We start from the raw sequence: 20,481 nt of genomic DNA, 5'->3' as shown, positions 1-20,481 counted from the left end.
TGTAGGGTCGACCTTACAATATGAAGCACCTTGATGCGACTGTTGTTGTGATTTGGTGCTGTATCAATAAGATTGAATTGAATATAGAGCACCTGCCTCCTCATTGTGCTGCCTGTTGTTGTTGTTGTTGTTGTTGTTGTTATGACCAGTGCTTGACCCCACACATCAGTGATCCAAGATCCAAGATGTTTGAAAGCAGTTTGGTGTGAAAATATGACCCTTTGCAACACTTTGTACTTTGGGGTCATTTTTGACCCCTGAGGACCACAGGTGTTATAAAATCCAATAAAATCCCCATAAATAAATCAAATTACTTAAAACTTATTCCAATCATGCATAGCATAGTAATAAATAACTCCTGTTATTTTCAGACCATTTGATGAATAAAAAACACATTTTTGATGGCGAAAGATTTATTTTCGGTTCAGAAATGACCCGAGGACAACACAAGGGTTAACTGATCACGGAGCATGCCTCTCATGTTGAATGTCCAGAAATCTGAAATCTGATTTCTATGACCTGTCCACTGAAAGAAGCCCTTAGGTCAGGTTTCAACAAGTCGACAGAAAATGCTTTCAGCAGGCACATCTATCTATTAATGTATCGGTCGATTGATTGAAGCTTCTCTTTGGACAGTTCTTCTAAATAAACATGTTTCAGTCTGTAATCTTTTAAAAGTTCTGAACTAAAGGTTATTGAAGAAAACCAGCACAACAAGCAACAGTAAGAAAAAAAAGAAGAACTCAGTATTTTATTCATATCCAGTAATTCTGGAAAATACCAATATGCATTTGAACATAAACTACTGACAGAGAATACAGAGAGTGTATTTCTCTCATGCTGGCTTCTCTTCACAGCGTGAAGGTCAATTGTATTTACACCAAATCACAATGTAAACCACCTGGAGTTGATTGTTTTTGAAGGTAAAGGCTCTACAGTAACACAGAGAGAGCCCCGTCAATCAGACGACCCCTTTTGAGCAAGCATCCTGAGAAGGGTGGATTCAGGGTCACCTGGTCCGGCTCGGTGAAAATCTTTTTTGAAATTCTTAAGCCTAATCTTAAAAGTACAGAGTGTCTGTCTCCCAAATTGAAGCTGGAATATGTTCACACTTTTCCTCGATTGATGACATCATCATTGAGGTCAAGGAAAAGAGATTAAGAACAGAAGATGGGAGGTTGTTTGGAGCATGAAAGGAAACTCACCTAATTCAACAGGAAATTCAGAACTATAGATGCTTTTAAAACATGTATGCTTCTGTTTTTGTTCCTTACCTCATTTCAACAGAACTCTTTGAATGTATACAAGTCAACTAGAAGCTTTTTCAGATGATGATATGATATGTTTGTCCCTCTTCTTCTTCTACTTTTGTTGTTTCTGACCCTGGTGGGTTGTCACAGGGACTGTGTCAGATGAGGCGGTTGGTCCTGCAGGTGGAGGTATGTGTGGATCAGGTTTATTTCATCCCATGTTTGGATTGGGATCTGGGGAGGCTGTTTGTGCTCACTTTGGATGGTGTGATGGGCCGTAGTGTACTGCTGGGGTAGCCCCCTGTTGTGTGGGATTTCAGGTGGGACGTGTTTATTCTTTAACACTTTGTACGTGTCAGAATAATGTCTATGTAAACGACAAGGCCAGAGCAGGACACTGTACTACAAAGTGATAACCAATGCCCCACTGCCAGCGGATTTAGATGTTACAGATAAAATGGTCACAATAGTTTTTATAACTGACTGAAGTTTGGATGCCAAACAAAGCGAATTTATATTTAAAAATCTGATTATCGAACACAGAAGAACTCATTTTGGTTACACAGTGTTGAACACTGGTAAATATTAAATGGAAATGGTGAAGTGAACATGTTAGCACAGAATCTCATTGGACTGGCTGACCATCAGGCAGCTTGTCTTAGTCTCCCAGTAAATAAACTCGTCCCTTTTTCAGTCTATCTGATATGATTTAGAATGAGCACGAGCATTCACAAAGACAGCTCAGTGTCTTTGTCACAAATGAGCAACCTGCCACATTAACACTCACAGTTAGCTCAAAGCTCCAAATCTGATCATTACAATGAGTTAGTGCTGCTTTCATTACAGAGGCATCTGTACGTCCTTATTCTCATGGTCCAAAGAGAGAAAGCATTTTCTTCTGATGAAGCACCCCTTTAACCATTACATTTATCTTCTCTGTTACGCAGTCATGAAGTGCCTCTCACCCAGCTTATGGTTCATCGGTCAGCTGTGACATCATGTGAAAATCTCTAGTCATCCATAGATCACAGCAGATTCTCCATATATTGATGTTTCTGAGCAGGAGGGCACATGCTTTGATTACCACTAATCCCTGAAGTAAGGGTCCTTTTCCATTTCCTATGATTTGACTTCCCTTAGTAAATCATCTGAAGTCAGAGCGGGTAAGCACAACAAAGTAACAGGTACATATGAAGAGCATAAACATCCAGAAGAGAGGCATTACATAATCCTGATCAGTGAGAAAACCACAGTTACAGCAGGAGGAAACCATCCGTGGTGGCATCTCCAAACTGTAGTCTAGTACCTTCTGGGTCACAGACCAAGACTTCAAGGTTATTCAGTTCTGCATTTAAATCTTTGTAGCCACATTATCAAAAACATGCACCGTTGCATTCCAGTCATTTTACCGGTGAAAAAGCTGCACAGCATTTGAGAAGTTGGGTGGTGTACCACAGTTGAGTACTGCGCTCCGGGAGAGTAGAAAAGCACTTTACAAAATCTGTCCGTTTACTGATTAACCCTGACAATTCTGATACCAGCTGTCACAAAAAGAGTAGCTGATGCTAAAATTCTCATAGTGGGATTGTTTTAGGACATATATGCTAATCTAACTGATTTCCTCACAGCTTTGCAGACTGTGGCTGTATTCCCAGAGGCGACTCTCAGCGTAGCTGCGACCAGCTTCCCTCATCCTAATTGCAAAGTTCGATCTATAAGGCCAGCTAAACAAAAACGACACTTTTGAATTATTTATTTAGAGTTAGAAAGTTATATTTCCAAGAAAATACTACAAACATTTTTCTCAGTTATGGTGTCATTTTTAGCAGAGTGGCAAACATTCTTGAGTCATCACTTTTTCAATTTGTTCCCTTTCCAACCTCAGCAGAAATAAAGGTTTTATTTTTGAGCTTAGTGGAAATGTGGAGGAATTTTATATTCAAATAAGGAAAACTGCTACGCATCACAGTCTGACAGACACAAATTATTTACATATGAGAACGTAGTACAGTGTCAGCACTCTGCAGAAGCAGATTCAAAGATGCTCCACGTTGCTGTGAAAAATCTGAACCAAGGTATAAAAACATGGAAATATTCAGGTTGGGCCTTTATTATGAAAAGCACAGGATACCAGCAGTTTCAGCTTCTTTAAATAAAAATACAACAACAACAAAATTACATATATTCTCAGTCAATTTTATTAAGTTCAAAAGTATTTCACAATTAAATGAGCTGTTTAGCAATTCTTTACAGGCTGACATCATCTGTCCTTGTCAGAAATAACTGTTCCACTGAAGAAAAGGTACACATACAGCTGGGAATATATGCTCACTGATCAACTGAAGATCAGCCAAAGGATAAAATGTTTTGGCGTGATTAACTTTGAGTGGAGCTGATAGAGCCAAAGCCGGATAGTTTAAGGCCGGGTCTGGAGAGTAACTCTTTGCACAGCTTTGTCCCGCCAGGCTACATTTTAACATGCTGAACAGTTTGGCAGTCATTGGCGTAAATGCTAATTATTCCAATGTTGTTCATTTAGCACCAGTCTCATGTAGACGATTGTGGTTAGGCGTGGTCCATCTGTCATAACCGGCACATCGCACCCCGGCAGCATCACTAAGCAGCTGAGGTAATCACAAGCCAGCAAAACAAAATCGCTGTCCACATATTTAGTTTGACCGATGAATACAAATGTAGATTTCCAATTAACAATTATATTACAAAAGTTTAGAAAAATAAATTAAAGCATTGCACATCCTTGATAAGATAAGCATCTTATACTAAAACGAATCAACATCAAAAAGTCATTTTGTGTTTTGCATGCTGGCATGCACGCTCCACGTCCCTGAGTCACTTGAAACAACGATGTTTTATATTATTTAAGTCTATCTTTATTACAGTATTTGTCTTGCACGTAGCAGGTGAACACAACTATTCTGCTTGATAGTGTGAAGTGCCAGCACAAGACAATTACTTTTGCTTTCTCTTTCCAGTTGTGTAGGCTAATTACCTCACAATGTAAAGTGGCCTGAGGAAATTGTTGTTGTGAATTGGTCCTCTATAAAAAAAACAAAAAAACTGCATATATTTTCTAAATGCTTGAAATGGGAGGTTTGCAAAATGGTGAAAACTGTAAACTGGCACACGGTGTCTTCAACTAACGGCCTCTAAAGAGCAAACACTCAAAGCATCACTGCAGGTTTTAATCAACTCATCATTATAACTGAAGTTATTACTACATGTGGTGATTAAACGCTTCCTTTTAATCAGGCAGTTGTTTGGGCAGCAACAGACGAAGAGGAACAGTGACATTTTAGAACACGTTGAGAACTGTAGCTTTAGAGTCCAAGCCAATGGCATTTCTGGCTGTGCATCGGTAGATGCCAGCGTCTCTTTGCGTTGGATTCTGGATGATGAGGGAACCTTGCGGAAGGAGGTACTTGTTTTCAAAGAGCTTTGGCTTTGCATTGGCAGCCAGACGAATTTTGTCAGGTGTTTCCCATGCTACCTCAACTTTAGGGATGCCAGTTGCTACGCAGTTTAACTGAACAGCAACTCCACGTTTAGCATAAGTCACAGAGGGAGGGCCGTTAGTAATTTGAGGTGGGTATGCTATTACATTTACCAAAATGGAGAGCAAGGAGCTGCCATATTCATTACTAGCTCGGCAAACGTAGGGACCCCGATCATAGACTGACACTTGTTGTATGGCAAGTGTTCCATTGGGCTGTATGGTGTATCGCCCAGCTCTCTGCGGTCTGCTGAGGACGACTCCACTGGGCAGAGTCCATGCTAGTCTGAGTGCTTCACCAGTGGTTTGACAGTGAAGCCAAAGGTTTTCCCCATTCATGACACTGATAGGGGAATTATATCTGCTGTTGATCTCTGGTTTTTTTCCTGGGGACAGTGTAACAGTATGCTCCACAAGCCCCCCTGAATTATGTATCAGACAGCGGTACATACCAGCCTCAGCCATAGAGGGGTTGCTGATGATCAGCAAGCCATCAGGCTGGTGGAAAAACTTGGAGAACCGAGCCCCACTACGCAAAGGTGTACCACTGGGCAGGATCCAGGTGACAGGCAGTAGTATTGAGCCCTCAAAGGAGCAATTCAAAGCCACAGCATTCCCTACACTCAGCAACTGAACATTTGCTTTGGGAGCTCTAATTTGTGGCCTCTCATCAACTGTCTTCACATCCAAGTTGACCACCAACCTGACCTCTCCTCCTTCATTACGAGCAATACAAACCAGTTGCCCCGAGTCTGTCTCCTTGGGTGAATGGATTTCCAAGGTACCATTCTGGTGAACTACCACTCTATTGCTGTAATATGGTGCAGAAAGGGTCAAATTTCCTGGCAGAAGCCAAGTGATTCGAGGGCTGGGGTTTCCATGTACATTGCAGTCCAGCAGCTTTTGCTGATTCTGAACTGCGGTTACTTTGATAGCATTCAAAGTTCCTCTTAACCCATTGATCACTGGAGGTGTTATCAAGACTTCGAGTCTGGTAACTTCACGGTCCTGTCCTGCATTGTTTCTAGCTATGCATGTGTAGTTACCTTTATCAAAACCTTGGATCTTTTGAACTACCAATGTCCCATCATCCAGAACCTGGTATTTGTCTAATGCGGGGGAAATCACTTTGTTTAAAGGGGATAGCCATGTGATGACTGGCGCTGGTTCACCTTTGGCATTACATCTCAGTGTAGCTTCGTTGCCATAGAAAACGCTGACAGTCTGTGGATCTTTATTTTGAATTTTCGGTGGGGAGGGTGCAGCTTTGATCTTGACTCTGACCTTCATCTCATCTTTGCTATGTTGGTTTTCCGCGTAACATGTGTAGTCACCTTGTTCTGGCATGCGAACATTGTTGAAGTAAAGTGTCCCATTGTCAAACACCACATACCTACATGTAGTTCCAGAAGAGAAGGATAAGAAATGGTTACTCACTGTTACACTTTCATGACTGGATTCATTGGTTGGCAATGAAGAGAATGTATTAAATTAATACAACATATATAATGACATTATTTAAATTTAAACTTCACATATTCATGTCACATGAAGTTCTTTTCTTACCAAAGGAAAAATAACTAGTGATTACACCTGATGTTTCAGTCTGACTGAAATCTGTTAACTTAATTAAATTTCAGTTAATTTCTATAGCGCCAAATGACATCAACAGTCGCCTCAAGGTGCTTTATATTGTAAAGTAGATCGTACAATAATAGATACAGAGAAAAACACAACAATCACATGACCCCCTATGAGCAGCACTTTGGCGACAGTGGGAAGGAAAAACTCCCTTTTAACAGGAAGAAACCTCCGGCAGAACCAGGCTCAGGGAGGGGCGGGGCCATCTGCTGTGATTGGTTGGTGTGAGAGAAGGAAGACAAGATAAAGACATGCTGTGGAAGAGAGACAGAGGTTAATAACAAGTATGATTCAGTGCAGAGAGGTCTGTTAACACATAGTGAGTGAAGAAGAAACAGTAGGCCTATCGCAGCATAACTAAGGGAGGATTCAGGGTCACCTGGTCCAGCCCTAACTATATGCTTTAGCAAAAAGGAAAGTTTGAAGCCTAATCTTGAAAGTAGAGATAGTTTCTGTCTCCTGAATCCAAACTGGAAGCTGGTTCCACAGAAGAGGGGCCTGAAAACTGAAGGCTCTGCCTCCCATTCTACTTTTAAATACTCTAGGATTTCTCTAGGATGGTAAACTGTTCTTGAAGTTCACTGAGAGAGAAAGAGCTGTGCAGGAAGTGTGATTATATTGTGGTGGAAGCAAAACAGCCAACGTCAGAGGGAATTAACGATGTTTATCAAACATGAAGATTAGTTTGGATCTTCTTTTGCTGCTGGTTCAGTGAATTTTGGATGGAGAGGGACAAAACCTGCAGCATCAGAATCTGTGAGATGTCGGCCTTCAGCACCGACGGCGTGCCTGTTTACGTGCGGTCGGGTGAACGATCCACGCTCTGTGTTTATATCTTTGTGTGGAATCTGTTTACCTGCTCTCGTTTGCTGTTTTAGCTTTTTGGTGGTTGTTGAAATAGTTTAGTGAGCTTTGAGCGGAGACTCTGGCATTTCTGGCAAAATACATTTATATTTAAAAATTGATTCAGGGTAATGGATCGATTTATCGCATTGTTCAAATTAAAATCGGTTTGAATTGGGAAATCGATTTTTTAAAGCCAGTTCTAGTTTTGATGCTTTGTGAATCTTTTTATGTTTTGTTTAAGCCAAAATATGTCAAAAAGAAATACATATTTTACCAATGCTTAATAGATTTTATGTGGAAATGAAGAGTCATTAAACTTAAGGTGGTATGGTGCACTAGAGACTCGACTAATCGTTTCCAAGGGAGTCTAGTTTTAATGAAATGAGACCAATGACATAAGGTCATTTGTTAGACACCTTTCAACATATTTATGGGGTAGTAGCAGACTTTTCATAAGGCAAACTAGCAAAGCTATGTTTTTAGTCATTTTTGTTTAAATGGATACAATTTATTGGAGCAGTATTGTACTTTTAAATAATTCATTTACGTGCTCTGTAGCTGCTCTTGACCACATGGTGGCAGAATTGTTTAAGTTACAGTTAAGTCGAGTTCTTGCAGCAAAAGGGAAACTACAGAGACAGAAAGACGGTTAGCTCAGTTTTCTGTAATAATGCCCAGAAGTTCATGAAACAGTTAAAGGAAGATGGATGTTCAGTCATTTCTCTAGTGACTAGGTTCCCACACTCACAGATCCTTCTGATAAACAAAGCGTCACCATAGAATAGAACTTCATTAAAAATGGTTAAACTTTCATCTACACAGAAGAACTTCACAAATGCTGGCAGGTGAAGGTGTTTTCCCCCTGTGTTAGACACTGGGAGCACTTTGTAGAAGTTAAAACAGCTCGTACCTGCGACTGCGCCCCTCAAAGACACCATCGCTCTGTTTGACTGGGTTAACCATCGTGCCATCCGGCAGAACCCAGCTGATCTCCGGGTTGGGGAGGCCAGAAGCCACACAGTCCACCGTCAGGTCCCCACCGTACAAAACCTCCTGACTGGATCTTTGCTGCTTCTGTTCGATCTTGGCTGGTCTGCTCAGCACGTGTACCCGCAGCAGCACGTGGTCGTCGCCCATCTTGTTACGAGCCACACATAAGTAATCGCCACTGTCCTTGTCAGTCACTGGATGAAGGCTAATGCTGCCATTGGGAAACACTTTGATTCTCCTGTCAAAACTGCAAAAAACAAACAACCAAAGTTGATGCATATGATTAATAATTAAGATTGCTTTGAATGATTGAGGCTTTTTAAGATTTCTAATGACAACACTTAGTCTGAGCATTTTGTTTCATTACAAGATTTACGTTTCACCTGTACTGAGCATCTACTAGCTTCTTAGAAGGTGTCCTCCAGATGATTCGGGGCTCTGGCTGTCCTGTTGCCACACAGTTTAGTAACAAGCTACTCCCATAGATGACATCTGTTCTTTGGGGTGATGATAAGGTGATACTGGCCTTGGCAGAGGACAGATTCTTCCTTATGTTCAGGATCACAGTTCTCCTGCTGGATGCCACTGTGTTACTGGCTGAGCACTCGTATCTCCCAGCATCTCTTTTGCCCACACGCTGTATGTAGAGAGTGCCATTGGGGAAAACAATTAGGTTCTGTCCAGTGTCTAGGGATGCAGTGAGCTGTGCACCATCAGGTGTAAACCAGCGAATAACAGATGGAGGGGAACCTGTAGCAGTGCAGTGGATGTAGGCAGGGCTGCCTTCTGAAATGGTGGCAGTCTCATGATGTGACTGCTGAATCACGGGTGGCAATGCTCGGACATGAAGACGTACTGAAACAGAGTCAGTTCCAGCTGCACTGCTGCCAATGCACTTATAAATCCCTCTGTCCGTATAGCGGGCCTGGCTGATCCGGAGGATCCCGTTATTTCCAACAACTACATGCTGCTGAGATGGAACAGAAACGGAACCAGCAGCTACATGGACGTAGTTAGGGAGTACCCATGTGACCCGGGGCGCAGGATGCCCTTCCACTTTGCATTCCACATTGACTTTGTCACCTAGATGCACAGTCATTTCTCTGTGCTGAGGATGCAGGACCCGCGGAGGCTGAGACAAGACCACAAGGTTGACCAGCATCGTGTCCGTGCCGTACTGGTTCTGCGCTGTGCACAGGTATTGGCCTCCGTCTGTGAGCTGTGCGCTCCTGATGATTAATGTACCATTTTGGTGGACCTCAAACCTCTGGACCCTGGTGTTCTGAGGAATATTCGCCCCTGCAAAAGTGGACGGACACAAAATGCACAGTCTTTTCTCAAACACAGAATAAAATTTAAGATGAAAATAATTGAGAGTATAAAATATTTAGCGCAAGAGAAATTGATGTCACATTTACATAGTGTACAAAAATACAATAAATGAGAGGACTTAATGAAAAATGCAAATATTTTAGTGTGATTGCCAACCGTGGAAAAAAAACCCCGTACCATATAAGAGCAAAATAGTTACTTTTAATTATGAGCAGGCTAAAGGCCCTTTTAAAAACTCATATCATAATAAAGTAAGTAAGTAACATAGATTATAAAAATGTTACAAAATTCAAGACTATAACCATAATCTTACAAGTGCATCATCTACATCATAGCATCGTCAGTCATGGAGGTTATATGGAAACACATCTACAGTAATAAGGAATGTCTGAACATACTGATATGCTTGCAAATGTTGCTGATAATCTGCTATTTGATATACTATGTGCCAATATTTCCAATAAAACATCTTTGCAAGCTATATTTATATAAGTCTGCAGGTAGTTACATATTGCTCTGGTTAACATTTCACAACATCAAAATATTTTTGGATTTTTCCATTTGAATAAATAAATGATATGTTTTCTATTTTCGTAGCCATGTTTCAGCAGACAGAAGTATGATGGCTTTGAAAATGTATAGAAAAAAGAATGAATGAGGTTGAGTCATACATACCACTAAGAGCTTTGGTCCATGACAGGAAGGGCTTTGGGTCACCTTCAGTCTCACAGGGAAGTTGAGCATCTGTTTCAGCTTTAACAGTGAAAGTCTGGAAATGAGTCTTAGTTATCCTTGGCTTTCCTCTTGGAACAGATCCTTGTCTAGGTACCTGGTGCTTCCTGGACACATTGTGAGTACTTGTTAACAGTGTCCCTCTATGCGGATTAGTTTGGCCTGTAGCAGTTGGTGCAGAGGTGACCGACTGTAAGACGATCTGTCTGCCAGTCAGACGTGTGCTAGTTGGTTTGTGGTCTGCCGACTGGGTTGTGGGCTGGAAGTGTAATTCTTTCCGTGGCTCTGATATGTTAATGATGGGGTTTATTTGTTGGTCTTCATTATGGCTGACTCTGATCCTGGGAGTCTCCTGCATGCTGGTCCTCAGTGAAGAGTCCATCTTGGCTTCTGTGGAAGATATTTTGGGAAGTGTGGTATCCACTGTCACTTTGATACGCATTATAGGATCAAGCCTTGGAGTGGCAGGAGAGGTAGGTTTTGCTTTAAAGGTACTAGCAGTAGAAGGAAAAACATTTTCATTTAGAGCTTCTTTAAGATTCTGAGCTACCTTTGAGGGTTTACTTTGACTAGAAGTATAATGTGAATTTTCAGGTACTGCAGAAGTCTGTGTAACACCCAGAGCTGTCTCCAAATAATCCTTGGAAAGTATGCTTGGTGTCACAGTCAAGTCACTGGGAGTGTACCCAGAGGTTGTCTTGATTACTTGGTCGATCAAAGACGTGGAGGATGGGGACAGCGGTGCCAAAAACCCCTCCCCACTCTCATTCAACAGCATCCCTTCATTAGTTGTGTACTGCTGGCCCGGTTGGCTCTCCTCCCCATTGGTTTGCAGTTGTATAGTGTTGGTGGCGTAAAAACCCACCAACAAACTGTCAGAGCTTGGCAGAGGTCCAAGGTCACCAATAACACTTGACCTTTGTGTGTCCTCAGGAAGCCTAATAGGTGGAGCAGGCGTGTTTATAAGCCTCTGCAAAGTGGTTGGTGTTGGTGCACTGAAGTGCTCTAGTGGAGATGGACATTCTGACATTCCAAAGGCTGTTTGAGAGGTTGTCTTTGTATCACCCACTTCTGGAAAAGTTGCTGGAGGTGATGATGCCGCTAACGTGCTTTTTAATAATGGCAGATGGCTGTCCTTTGTTTCGAGGAGAGAAGCTGGTAGGGAGGAGGGTTTAGTGGCCGCCTCGTGGTCGTGCCTGGAGGCTGTGCTTTCTTTATGACTCAGTTTTCCTGATGACGCTTCTTGGCTGCCAGTGAATGGAACAGTGGTACTGGGATTGGTTGCTGTAACTTCTGAGGAAACTATTTTTAGCAGTGTGGAGGGAGTGGTCTTGACAGTTGCTGGGATAGCTTTGGCAGGTGTGATGGCCATAGACGGGACAGATTTCACAAGCTTTTGTTTCCTTCTGTTTGGCCTCCTCCTCTGACTCCCATTCCTTCGCCTGGAATTATGTTGTTGGAGGCGTGGAGGGGATTCAGAGCCTTCAGAGCCTGGTACAGTTGTTGGAGATGCCCTTGCTACAGACTGCAAATCATCAGATTTTATGACAGGCTCACTAGGATATTTTTCTTCTTTGCTTTTCGTTGATTTGTTTGGATTTACTGAAAGGATCCTTTTCAAAAAGGGTTCGTTATCATTCCTCGAACTGGCAATAACCTTTAATCTATCTGTATTGACATGTCTCTGTGATTCCTTGGACCAATCAGCTGTTTTATCCTCATTAACATCTGTGTTTGTGAGCGACTGCCAGAACGTGACAGCATACAGTGGAACAGATGTGGTCTGTGGGGAAAACGCACTGTTTGAACTTGTGTGTAGGTCTACGACCATATCGTTGGATGTCTGTGCTGTTGTAGCTTGTATGCTGTGTGCGTTGTCTATAATGTTGCTGTTAGATGTCACATGTTGTGTGGCCTGGTCTTGTACATTTTGTTTATCAGTTTTGAACAGTGGCTTGTGTACAGGAGTGTGCAGCGTCCTGAAAACATCCTGCCGTGCCTGCTCAGTCACACTGTCTGCTGATCCTTTAGTAGCTTCATTTGACTGCGTTGTCCCCTCTGCAGCTTTCCTCTCTGTTGTGTGCTGAGTTGGGATTGGTGTCACAGTATTTTGAGCCTTTCTATCTCTAATCTTGGCCAAAATATGAGCCCATTCCTGTGGATCTATTTTACCTTTCGATATATTAATCCTCCTTGTGTTCTCAGTAGGATTCTTCCTGTCTACAACACGCGACCCTCTTGGTTTCTGAAGCACTGGGGGCTTTCGCCAGAAGTGCCTGGATGGGTGAATGCCCCTCCTGCTCGGGACCACACCTCCTGGAGTTCTCCTTCTCAAAGGCTCCAGGTGGCTCACTGGAGCCCCACCCTGAGTGCCTTCAGTGTCCCCTGATGCTTCTTCTGTGTCTTCTGTGGGGATTTTAATTTGAGTGTTGACTCCTGAAGCTGACTGAGGTGTTGCTGGAAACTTCCTGAAGTTGTGCCTGATAACAACAAGTTTTGTGGCCAGTGTATCCACACCATGTTGATTCATGGCAACGCATTTATAATAACCACTGTCTAATAACTTTGACTGTGGAATATGTAGAGTGCCATTGGAATAGACTAAAGCTCTGGATGAGTTGGCTTGGAAACTCACGATGCTGCTGTTTGGCAGAATCCAGTTAATTTCAGCGTCGGGGGAGGCAGATGCAGTGCAATGCAGGGAAATAGGTTTGCCTACAAATACCTCACTAGGTTTGATTGATGTTTCGTCCCTCGGGGGAGGGCTGGAGGATTCCTGCACTGTCAGATAGAACGGCAAGACAGCAAAGTCTTCGTGAGCCCTGGCGATACAGTAGTAAATTCCTGCGTCTGTGTGGCGGACAGCCTTAATAATCAAAGTTCCACCGCGGGACACAGACAGTCTGTTGCCTGGACTTGAGTACGGTGCCTCCACTTTGGAGCCATCTGGCAGCATCCAGCGAATAACTGGTTGACCTGAACTGTGCACGTTGCAGTTCATTCGAGTTTGCTTTCCTAGGATAGCACTGAAGACTTTATGACTGGTGTTTGTTGACTCAATCATGACCCATGACCTCTTCTGTCTTTGCACCTCCTCCGTCTCCACCATCTCTGAGAGCTCTGTGCTCATAGTCAATTTTGCCATCCTGGCTGATGACTGAAGCCGGTTCAGCTGAAGGTTCACAGATGTTTGCAGCAGCCATGGTGGTTGGGCTGTTACATTAACTTTGAGACCTGTGTAGTACAGGGCATCTTTCTCAGAGTCCTGTCTGTACATATGGGTTTGATGAAGGTCTTTGCTTAGAATAATTTCCCTTTGTAAATGTGCTGGCACACTGCTGTAGTATGCTATAAGCCTCCACAGTTTTTCATATTTTTCTCTATTAACTGGACAATCCAGATCTACCGCCACTGTGATGTTGGTCAGCTGAGGCTGAGTGGTCTGCTGCCAGCTGATCTTGGTAAGCTCATTAGACTTGCTAATATTACACATCAGCTCCAGCTCATTCCCATGTTCATCAGATAGGCCAAACGAGAGATTTCCAAATGGTTCTATAAAATCCTCTGTGGTCAAAACCTCACTCTCAACATCCTTAGGTGTGGCCATCCTGTGAGGAAAGGTGATGACGGGGCTTCTGCAGACCAGGTTCTCCGCATCAAAGAGGTCCTTTCTCTGGAGGTGTCTGGGAGACGAGCACATGGGACACAGCTGGCCACTAGGAAGGGTCCTATCCTTTTTACATTTTACAACTCCTGGGCAAAGAACAGAGCATGAGCGTTATAAAATCAGATCATCACGTCTCTTTGACTTTGAATATTTTATGCATTTTGAGTCTTAGTTTACTTTAACCATCACAAAAAGAAAGCTCTAAACATAATTGCAGCGTACATATTAAAAATACCACCTGGAAACTTTTTATTCCAGTCATGGAGCCGCCTCATGCTGCAGTCACAGATCCAAGGGTTTCTATGGAGGTACAGGCTCTCCAACTGGGGCATGGTCCCTACCAGCCTGGAAGGAAGTGTCACCAGATCATTGTCTGACAGGTAGAGGTGCCTCAGGGTTGAGACATGAAAATGGCTTTTCACAGTGAAGGTGGTGAAGGTGTCTGGGTGCAGCTGCTGAAGCTGGTTGCCCTCCAGCTGCAGCAGCCAGAGAGAAGTGAGGCCCTGGAAGGCGTCTGGATGGATGTACTCCAGCTGGTTGTGATCCAGGTGTAACCTGGCCACAGACCACAGACCGTGGAGAGCGTGCCTGCTGATCTCCTTCAGTTTGTTGTAGCTCATCTTCAGCATCTACATCAGTGAGCAGGAAGAACAGAGAAAGTCTCTATTGCTCATCATATTAGAGTACTTCTAGTTTCTGATGCATTGAGACATACATTAACCAGGCATCAAGGTTCAGCATCAAGGCACATGTACATCATACAGTTTGTATGTCAGTGCTTTGTTTCATTAACATTTCAGGGAGAAATTTGGGATTTAAAATTACACAATTTTTACTTCATATCTTACAAATTCTTAGGAAGAATCAGGAATTTGTCCAGCAGATAAAGTAATTAAAGGTGGATGTCTTTTGTAAATTTCGATTCACAGTTTGGCCCAGGTTCAGATATCTTTTGCTTTTTTATTCCTAAAACTAGACTGTGTGGATAAATCTAAGGTATTTACACAATCTCATTTAAGTGCTCATGTTGAATTAATCAATAATATGTGCTGACTCTTTTGCACATTAGTAAAATAGTTATTATTGTATTAAAACCGAGCATTTTAGGAGATATAGGCTTTATGTATACACTCATAATCATATGTGTATGTGATATACCATATGAGAGTTTATGAAAGGCTCAGACTAATATGGATTCATCATTAAAACTCACTGTTTTGCTCAAACAACAATCCCCCTGCCACCATTTATTGATTTAGGTCATTGCACCTGAAGTGAACTGAGCTCCGTGAACGCTCCATCAGGTAGCTGGTGAAAGTCATTCCCATGAAGCATGAGCATCTCCAGCTTCCTCAGGCCCATCAGTGATTTGTCAGTGATGTTATTAATTCTGTTGAACCTTAAATAACAAAACCAGAGTGGAGAGGATAACAGACATGAAACCAATTCATGCAGAACACTTCCTAAGCCTCGGTGCTTACATAAAGCATTTCACTGCATTAAGTGTTTAATCCAGTCACTGACAGTTTAATAACCATGATAAATCAATGCTACGGATGCCAGAGGGACTGACCCCAGGTTCATGTGTTTCACGTGTTTGGGTATAGCTGCTGGGATGGTGAGAAGGGAGCGGAAGGTGCAGTGGAGCTCAGTGGGCTGAGGGCAGGAGCAAAGTCGGGGGCAGAAGCCACAAGTGGCAAGAGGAACAATAATCAGCACCAGCAGAGTGTTTAGGACGAACTGAGAGGGAAGATCCATCTTCATCTGCGGGATTATCCGTCACAGCAGCTGCCTGTAAAGTCACTATAATGACAGAACAATGAAAAGAGTACAGAAAAACCCAGCTGCTCACTTTCTGGTGAAAAGGCTCGCCTGAGATGTCAGTCATAATCTGTCAAAGGTAAACTTTACTTTCAGCACTTTCATCCCCCATGCATGACTTTGAGGCTCTGCTGAATGATGCACATAGCGCTGAAACAAGGTTTCATAAACGTCTGCTTGAAGCACTGCAGTCAAATGCAGATATCCTTACCTCCTCTCCTGCAGGGGGGCTCCTGTGTCCCATTTTAACGACACTGTTAAAACCGAAACTTTAAGGTGACGTGCTGCAGAAAACCCCAAAAAGCCAAAAAGATTTTAAAGTACAGTCCTCCTGATCACTGACTGCTTTAAGCAGTGACCCTGGTTGTGAACCTCCGTCGGGGAACGAGCGGTGAGTCTCCTCCGCTAGCGCGGCGGAGACCCGACAGGAGGAGGGGCCAGCGAAGCCCGTGGAGGAGAGCGAAGACGCTGAAGGACGGAGCAGCGATGTCACACCGCTCTCTAACAACTGCTGAGTGTTTAGATATACTTCGTGAGTCATACTGAAGCTATTGGAAAGTAGATCAACGCTGGAAGCTGAAAGAGAAAGAATGAGGAGGAAAAACTGTTGAACTACGCAAACTGAACAAACTTTGACATTTAGGCTGCTGCTCGGACCGCAGTGGAGCCTGTTAACCACTGCTCTTCACATTACTGCGGGGATGTTTTATGAGTATCAGTGGAAAGCATTTATATCTGAGCAACACACACATGTGACCTCAGATTAAACCCTGTGGCCTAAAAATGCCATTGAATTGAGCGCCATTATAAAGTGAATGCATAACCAGTACATATGGTACTACCTTGGCATGTTTTAGTTCTTTCCTAGTAACACTACTACTCCATTAGAGTATCATGGTTTAAAAGATGGTAAAAGCTATTTTCCCCTTTCTGTACTCTCCCACATGCTGCTTGGACAGCTTTCATTTCTCCTTTAATCCGTGAGAATCCAAACTGATAATATTTAAAGGATAACTGAGAGGAGCGAGGCTCAAAATGTGCGACTCACAAAGGTAATATGGAGTTACTACAGTTTATTATTGTAGAGTCTTACATAAAAGCTTGTTAAGCCATAGCTGCAGTTGCAAATTAGTGAAACTTAATAGGATTTCTTCATTATTAACACATCGAATTTGGACTGATCCATCCCATAATGAGCAAGTCTTTCATCTCCTTCTAGAACACACAGGCGCAAAAAACTAAGTGAAGCTCTGAGGTAAAGAGTTCTCAAAAGGGGAGTTGTTCCAGGTAATGAGTGGGTGTGGAGGCTTTTAGAGGTTCTTATAAATGTAGACCAGGGGTGTCAAACTTAGGCCCGAGGGCCACATCTGGCCACCGAGATAATTTCATCTGTCAATTATGAATGACTCCTTGGTATGTGGGAGCCCTGCTGAGAGCCCTGCGGGCAGGGGTGGGACTTTATTATGATGGGCAAACCATGCGGCCAATCACATGCAAAGACAGTCTGGGATCATACCATTATGTGAAAGAAGGAAGGGGGGCAAAGTTCTGAGGGCAGATAATGTAGTGGTACAGGCCAGGTCCACAGAGAGACGGGGAGTCGGATTTAAAAGCATCGCGTCGGGAAGCAGTGAAGAAATGAGTGAAAACATGAAATGATGTTGGTGAGTGCAGAACTGATACAGTGATGGCCGTTTTTATTCTCAGCCACAGGTCTTAAACCTCATGTGTGTTCTCCGCTGTAGCAGTGAATTCATAAAAATGAGGCTTTTATGAAAACACTGAATAAAAATTGCTTCATTGAAAAAGCCTAAATTTATAGTTGAGTGTTGAATATTCCATAGTCAGCATGTACAAAGTGTTTGAATGGCAGAGACGCAGAAAGCACAGAGCCGTGGCTCAGTGTGAGTCTCACAGGTCTGAATGTGCCTGAAGCCGTTCACACTTCTTTGATCTGCTGCTCACTAGTTTTTATATGTTTGACACCTTTTCCTGCCTTATGCCCGTTCATACTACACACAGTCAGTAAGCAATAAACAATTCAATGACAGAAAAACAAAAACTGGACAGTCGTCTGAGCAATGAGCTCACAGAACGTTTTCTGTAATTTTGCACATTTATTTCTTACAGTTTAAGTCCAAAGAGTCGTGCTGGCAGATTTCTTTCTGTGTCACAGCAGCTTTTTCTTTATCACGTAGAGAAACAATTAAATATGAAGTGACAGGAAGAGGAGTTTCACTGGTCCAGCCTACTCAAGGTCAAACTGACCAGTAGAACTAGTGCTGCCAGCATGCTGCAGCTCGCATAACTGAACTGGTTCTTAGATAGTGCTTTTCTACTCTACTTAAAGTGCAACTGTGTTACATGCCAAACGTACTTGTAGAAACTGTAGACTGTCACAGTGCCAGCAATAATCCCTCTTCCCCTCCAGTGTAAGGAATTAGGAGTTAGGCCAGTTCATTGTGCATTATTATAAACATTTCGAATCCAATTGTTTTGATTAGAAGTCGAAGATAACAGAAATTTTGATGCAGTACTGAGCGTCTGGGTTTAGCTGATATTTGCATGCAGAGACAGAAGAACCGAAAGGTGGCATTACTGCTCGGTTTTCCCTAAACTCAAGCTGAATATAAAGAAAATGTAAACTAGTCATTCACACTGACTCATACATATAGGGCACAAAAAAACCCAGCAAACAGACAGACATGCATACAAGGCCTACTAAGAATGGGCCATAAACAAAAACACGTAGAGTACACGCTGAAGCTCAGGCTTTGTAACGTGGTGGAGAACAGTGGAGGAGATGGAGCTCCCTCTGTTCCTGTTGCTTTTCTAACACAGTTGAGCTCGCGGTGGATTCTTAACACCGGTGACGTTTTACTTTAAGGTGTGTTTCAAGTTTTCTTACAATCACTTGTTAAAAACCAACTTAAGAGAGAGAGCAGAGATTAAAAAAGAAGACCTTTCACTGCATTAGAATAAATAATCTGACACTGTAAGTTCTTCTAAAAGAAACTAAGAATCATGTTTAGGCTGTACGTTTCTTTTTATTTTAGGGCCCAGTGTTTTCTGGTTCGATTCAGTCCTCTCATCATTCATTAACATTCAGACCAACTACACTGAGTCCGCTCATGGACACTGAGAATCGAGCAGAGCTGTTTTGGCCTCTGTCACATTTATTAGTATTTTTGCATATTTGTCACACTTACATTTTTCAGATCATCAAACTAATTTTAATGATAGATGAAAATTATTAAATCCTGGTTTCAGTTACTATTAAAGAAAAAACAAAGCCATATGTATCCAGCCCTGTGTGAAAAAGTAAATCCACATATGAGCATCTTATGTGCTCCTGTTATTGTAGAAAGTTTTTGCCTATTTCTTTACTCGAGCTGGTCCCTGCTTGTTTTTAAGATTACGCTTGGCCCTGCTCTTCTTCACACTTACAGAGCAATCTCCAAATCATTGCTACGTTTATTGCTAAGATTTTAGAAAAGGTTGTTGCTGAGCAGCTTACAGATGTCTTCCTGGACAGAGTACTTGACAAACCGTCATTGTTTTGTAGCACTCATTCTACTGAAACTGCTCTTCGTAGAGTGTCCAGTGACATTTTGATGCAAAGCGATGCAGGCGAGTGTTCGGCTCTGCTCATGTTGGACCTGACATCTGCTTTCGATACCATTGACCACCAAATTTTGCTTGATAGGCTGAAATATTGGGTGGGTGCATCTGCTTTGGAGTGGTCCACATGTTATCTGTGTGAATGATGCTTTTCTGTGGTACAGGTCCTCGCCCTCTTCTCTTAGCTATAGTAGGCAGTGTAGAAAGTATGTTGTACAATGGGTCTGTGAGCCACTCTTGCTCCTGTTGGTCTGTGAGCCAGCCACCGAACGGTTCCAACATATAAAGAACTGAAGTGAAATTTAGTGGTATAAAACAATGCACTACCTCTGTATATTGCACGTAATAAATTAGATTTCATTTCCTTCAGTTAGTTGGATAATACACATTTTTCCATTGAAACTTACAAAAAAATTACAATATGTACCAAGGTGAGCTGTGCGGCAGGCAGGGGTGGGACCCAAACGCAGGACTCTGACAACAAGAATTAACTTACAGTTTCAGCTTTATCCACTGGGAATTAAACTCAAAAACAAAGTAGAAAGAAGCAAACAAAGCAAAGACTCTGGACACTACAAGCTCATCACTATACATAAACAAGAGCCCATGAAACACTCACTAAACACAGCTAACGTGGCAAACATGACAACAAACAGGCAAAGACTGAAGACTTAAATACACCTACAGGAAAACAGGGGGATGGGAAACACAGCTGGGGCTAATCAGACATGAGACAGAAAGGAAGCAAAACTGGATACACTGACACAGGACAGCAGACTACCAAAATAAAACAGGAAACACTAAGACAGAAGATAAACAGAGCTAATACACTCAACAAGCCTGAAACAACAATACTAATGCTACTATTATTCTTGCATTAGTTTGTTAAACAAGCCAGCTGTTTGTTCAAAGCAGGAATACTGTTTTAAGTCTCTCCTAAATAGCAAATTACCCGTCATAACAAACATACATATAAAAATGAAATCTGAGATACTTTGACTCGAGTAAATTTGGATATTTTTAAGCTTTAATTAATGTCAAAGATGAACCATTTTGGTACGTAAACTATA

General features: G+C 42.4%; 1 protein-coding gene across 1 annotated transcript; it reads right to left on the bottom strand.

Annotated features, from left to right (window-relative positions):
- Window positions 1-3,425: 3,425 nt before the first annotated feature.
- On the bottom strand, window positions 3,426-16,225 carry mxra5a (matrix-remodelling associated 5a). Its single transcript, XM_084922076.1, has 8 exons — window positions 16,002-16,225; window positions 15,543-15,772; window positions 15,239-15,368; window positions 14,208-14,598; window positions 10,246-14,055; window positions 8,622-9,537; window positions 8,159-8,485; window positions 3,426-6,154 (listed from the first exon to the last, which is right to left on the bottom strand). Exons 2-8 carry the CDS (start codon window positions 15,731-15,733, stop codon window positions 4,564-4,566), a joined length of 7,356 nt encoding a protein of 2,451 aa, XP_084778202.1. The 5' UTR covers window positions 15,734-15,772; window positions 16,002-16,225; the 3' UTR covers window positions 3,426-4,563.
- Window positions 16,226-20,481: the final 4,256 nt, after the last annotated feature.

This window comes from Perissodus microlepis, chromosome 23 (assembly GCF_051167445.1).
Source record: "Perissodus microlepis isolate ML-2025 ecotype Zambia chromosome 23, ASM5116744v1, whole genome shotgun sequence".
NCBI classification, from domain to species: domain Eukaryota; kingdom Metazoa; phylum Chordata; class Actinopteri; order Cichliformes; family Cichlidae; genus Perissodus; species Perissodus microlepis.
This window is presented reverse-complemented; position numbering and strand designations above follow the sequence as displayed.

Coding starts and splice junctions, on each gene's coding strand:
- mxra5a (XM_084922076.1), bottom strand. CDS start 15,733: ATGAAGATGGATCTTCCCTCTCAGTTCGTCCTAAACACTCTGCTGGTG. Junction 14,056..14,207: donor CTGGAATAAAAAGTTTCCAG/GTGGTATTTTTA, acceptor TTCTTTGCCCAG/GAGTTGTAAAATGTAAAAAG. Junction 9,538..10,245: donor ATGGACCAAAGCTCTTAGTG/GTATGTATGACT, acceptor CCACTTTTGCAG/GGGCGAATATTCCTCAGAAC.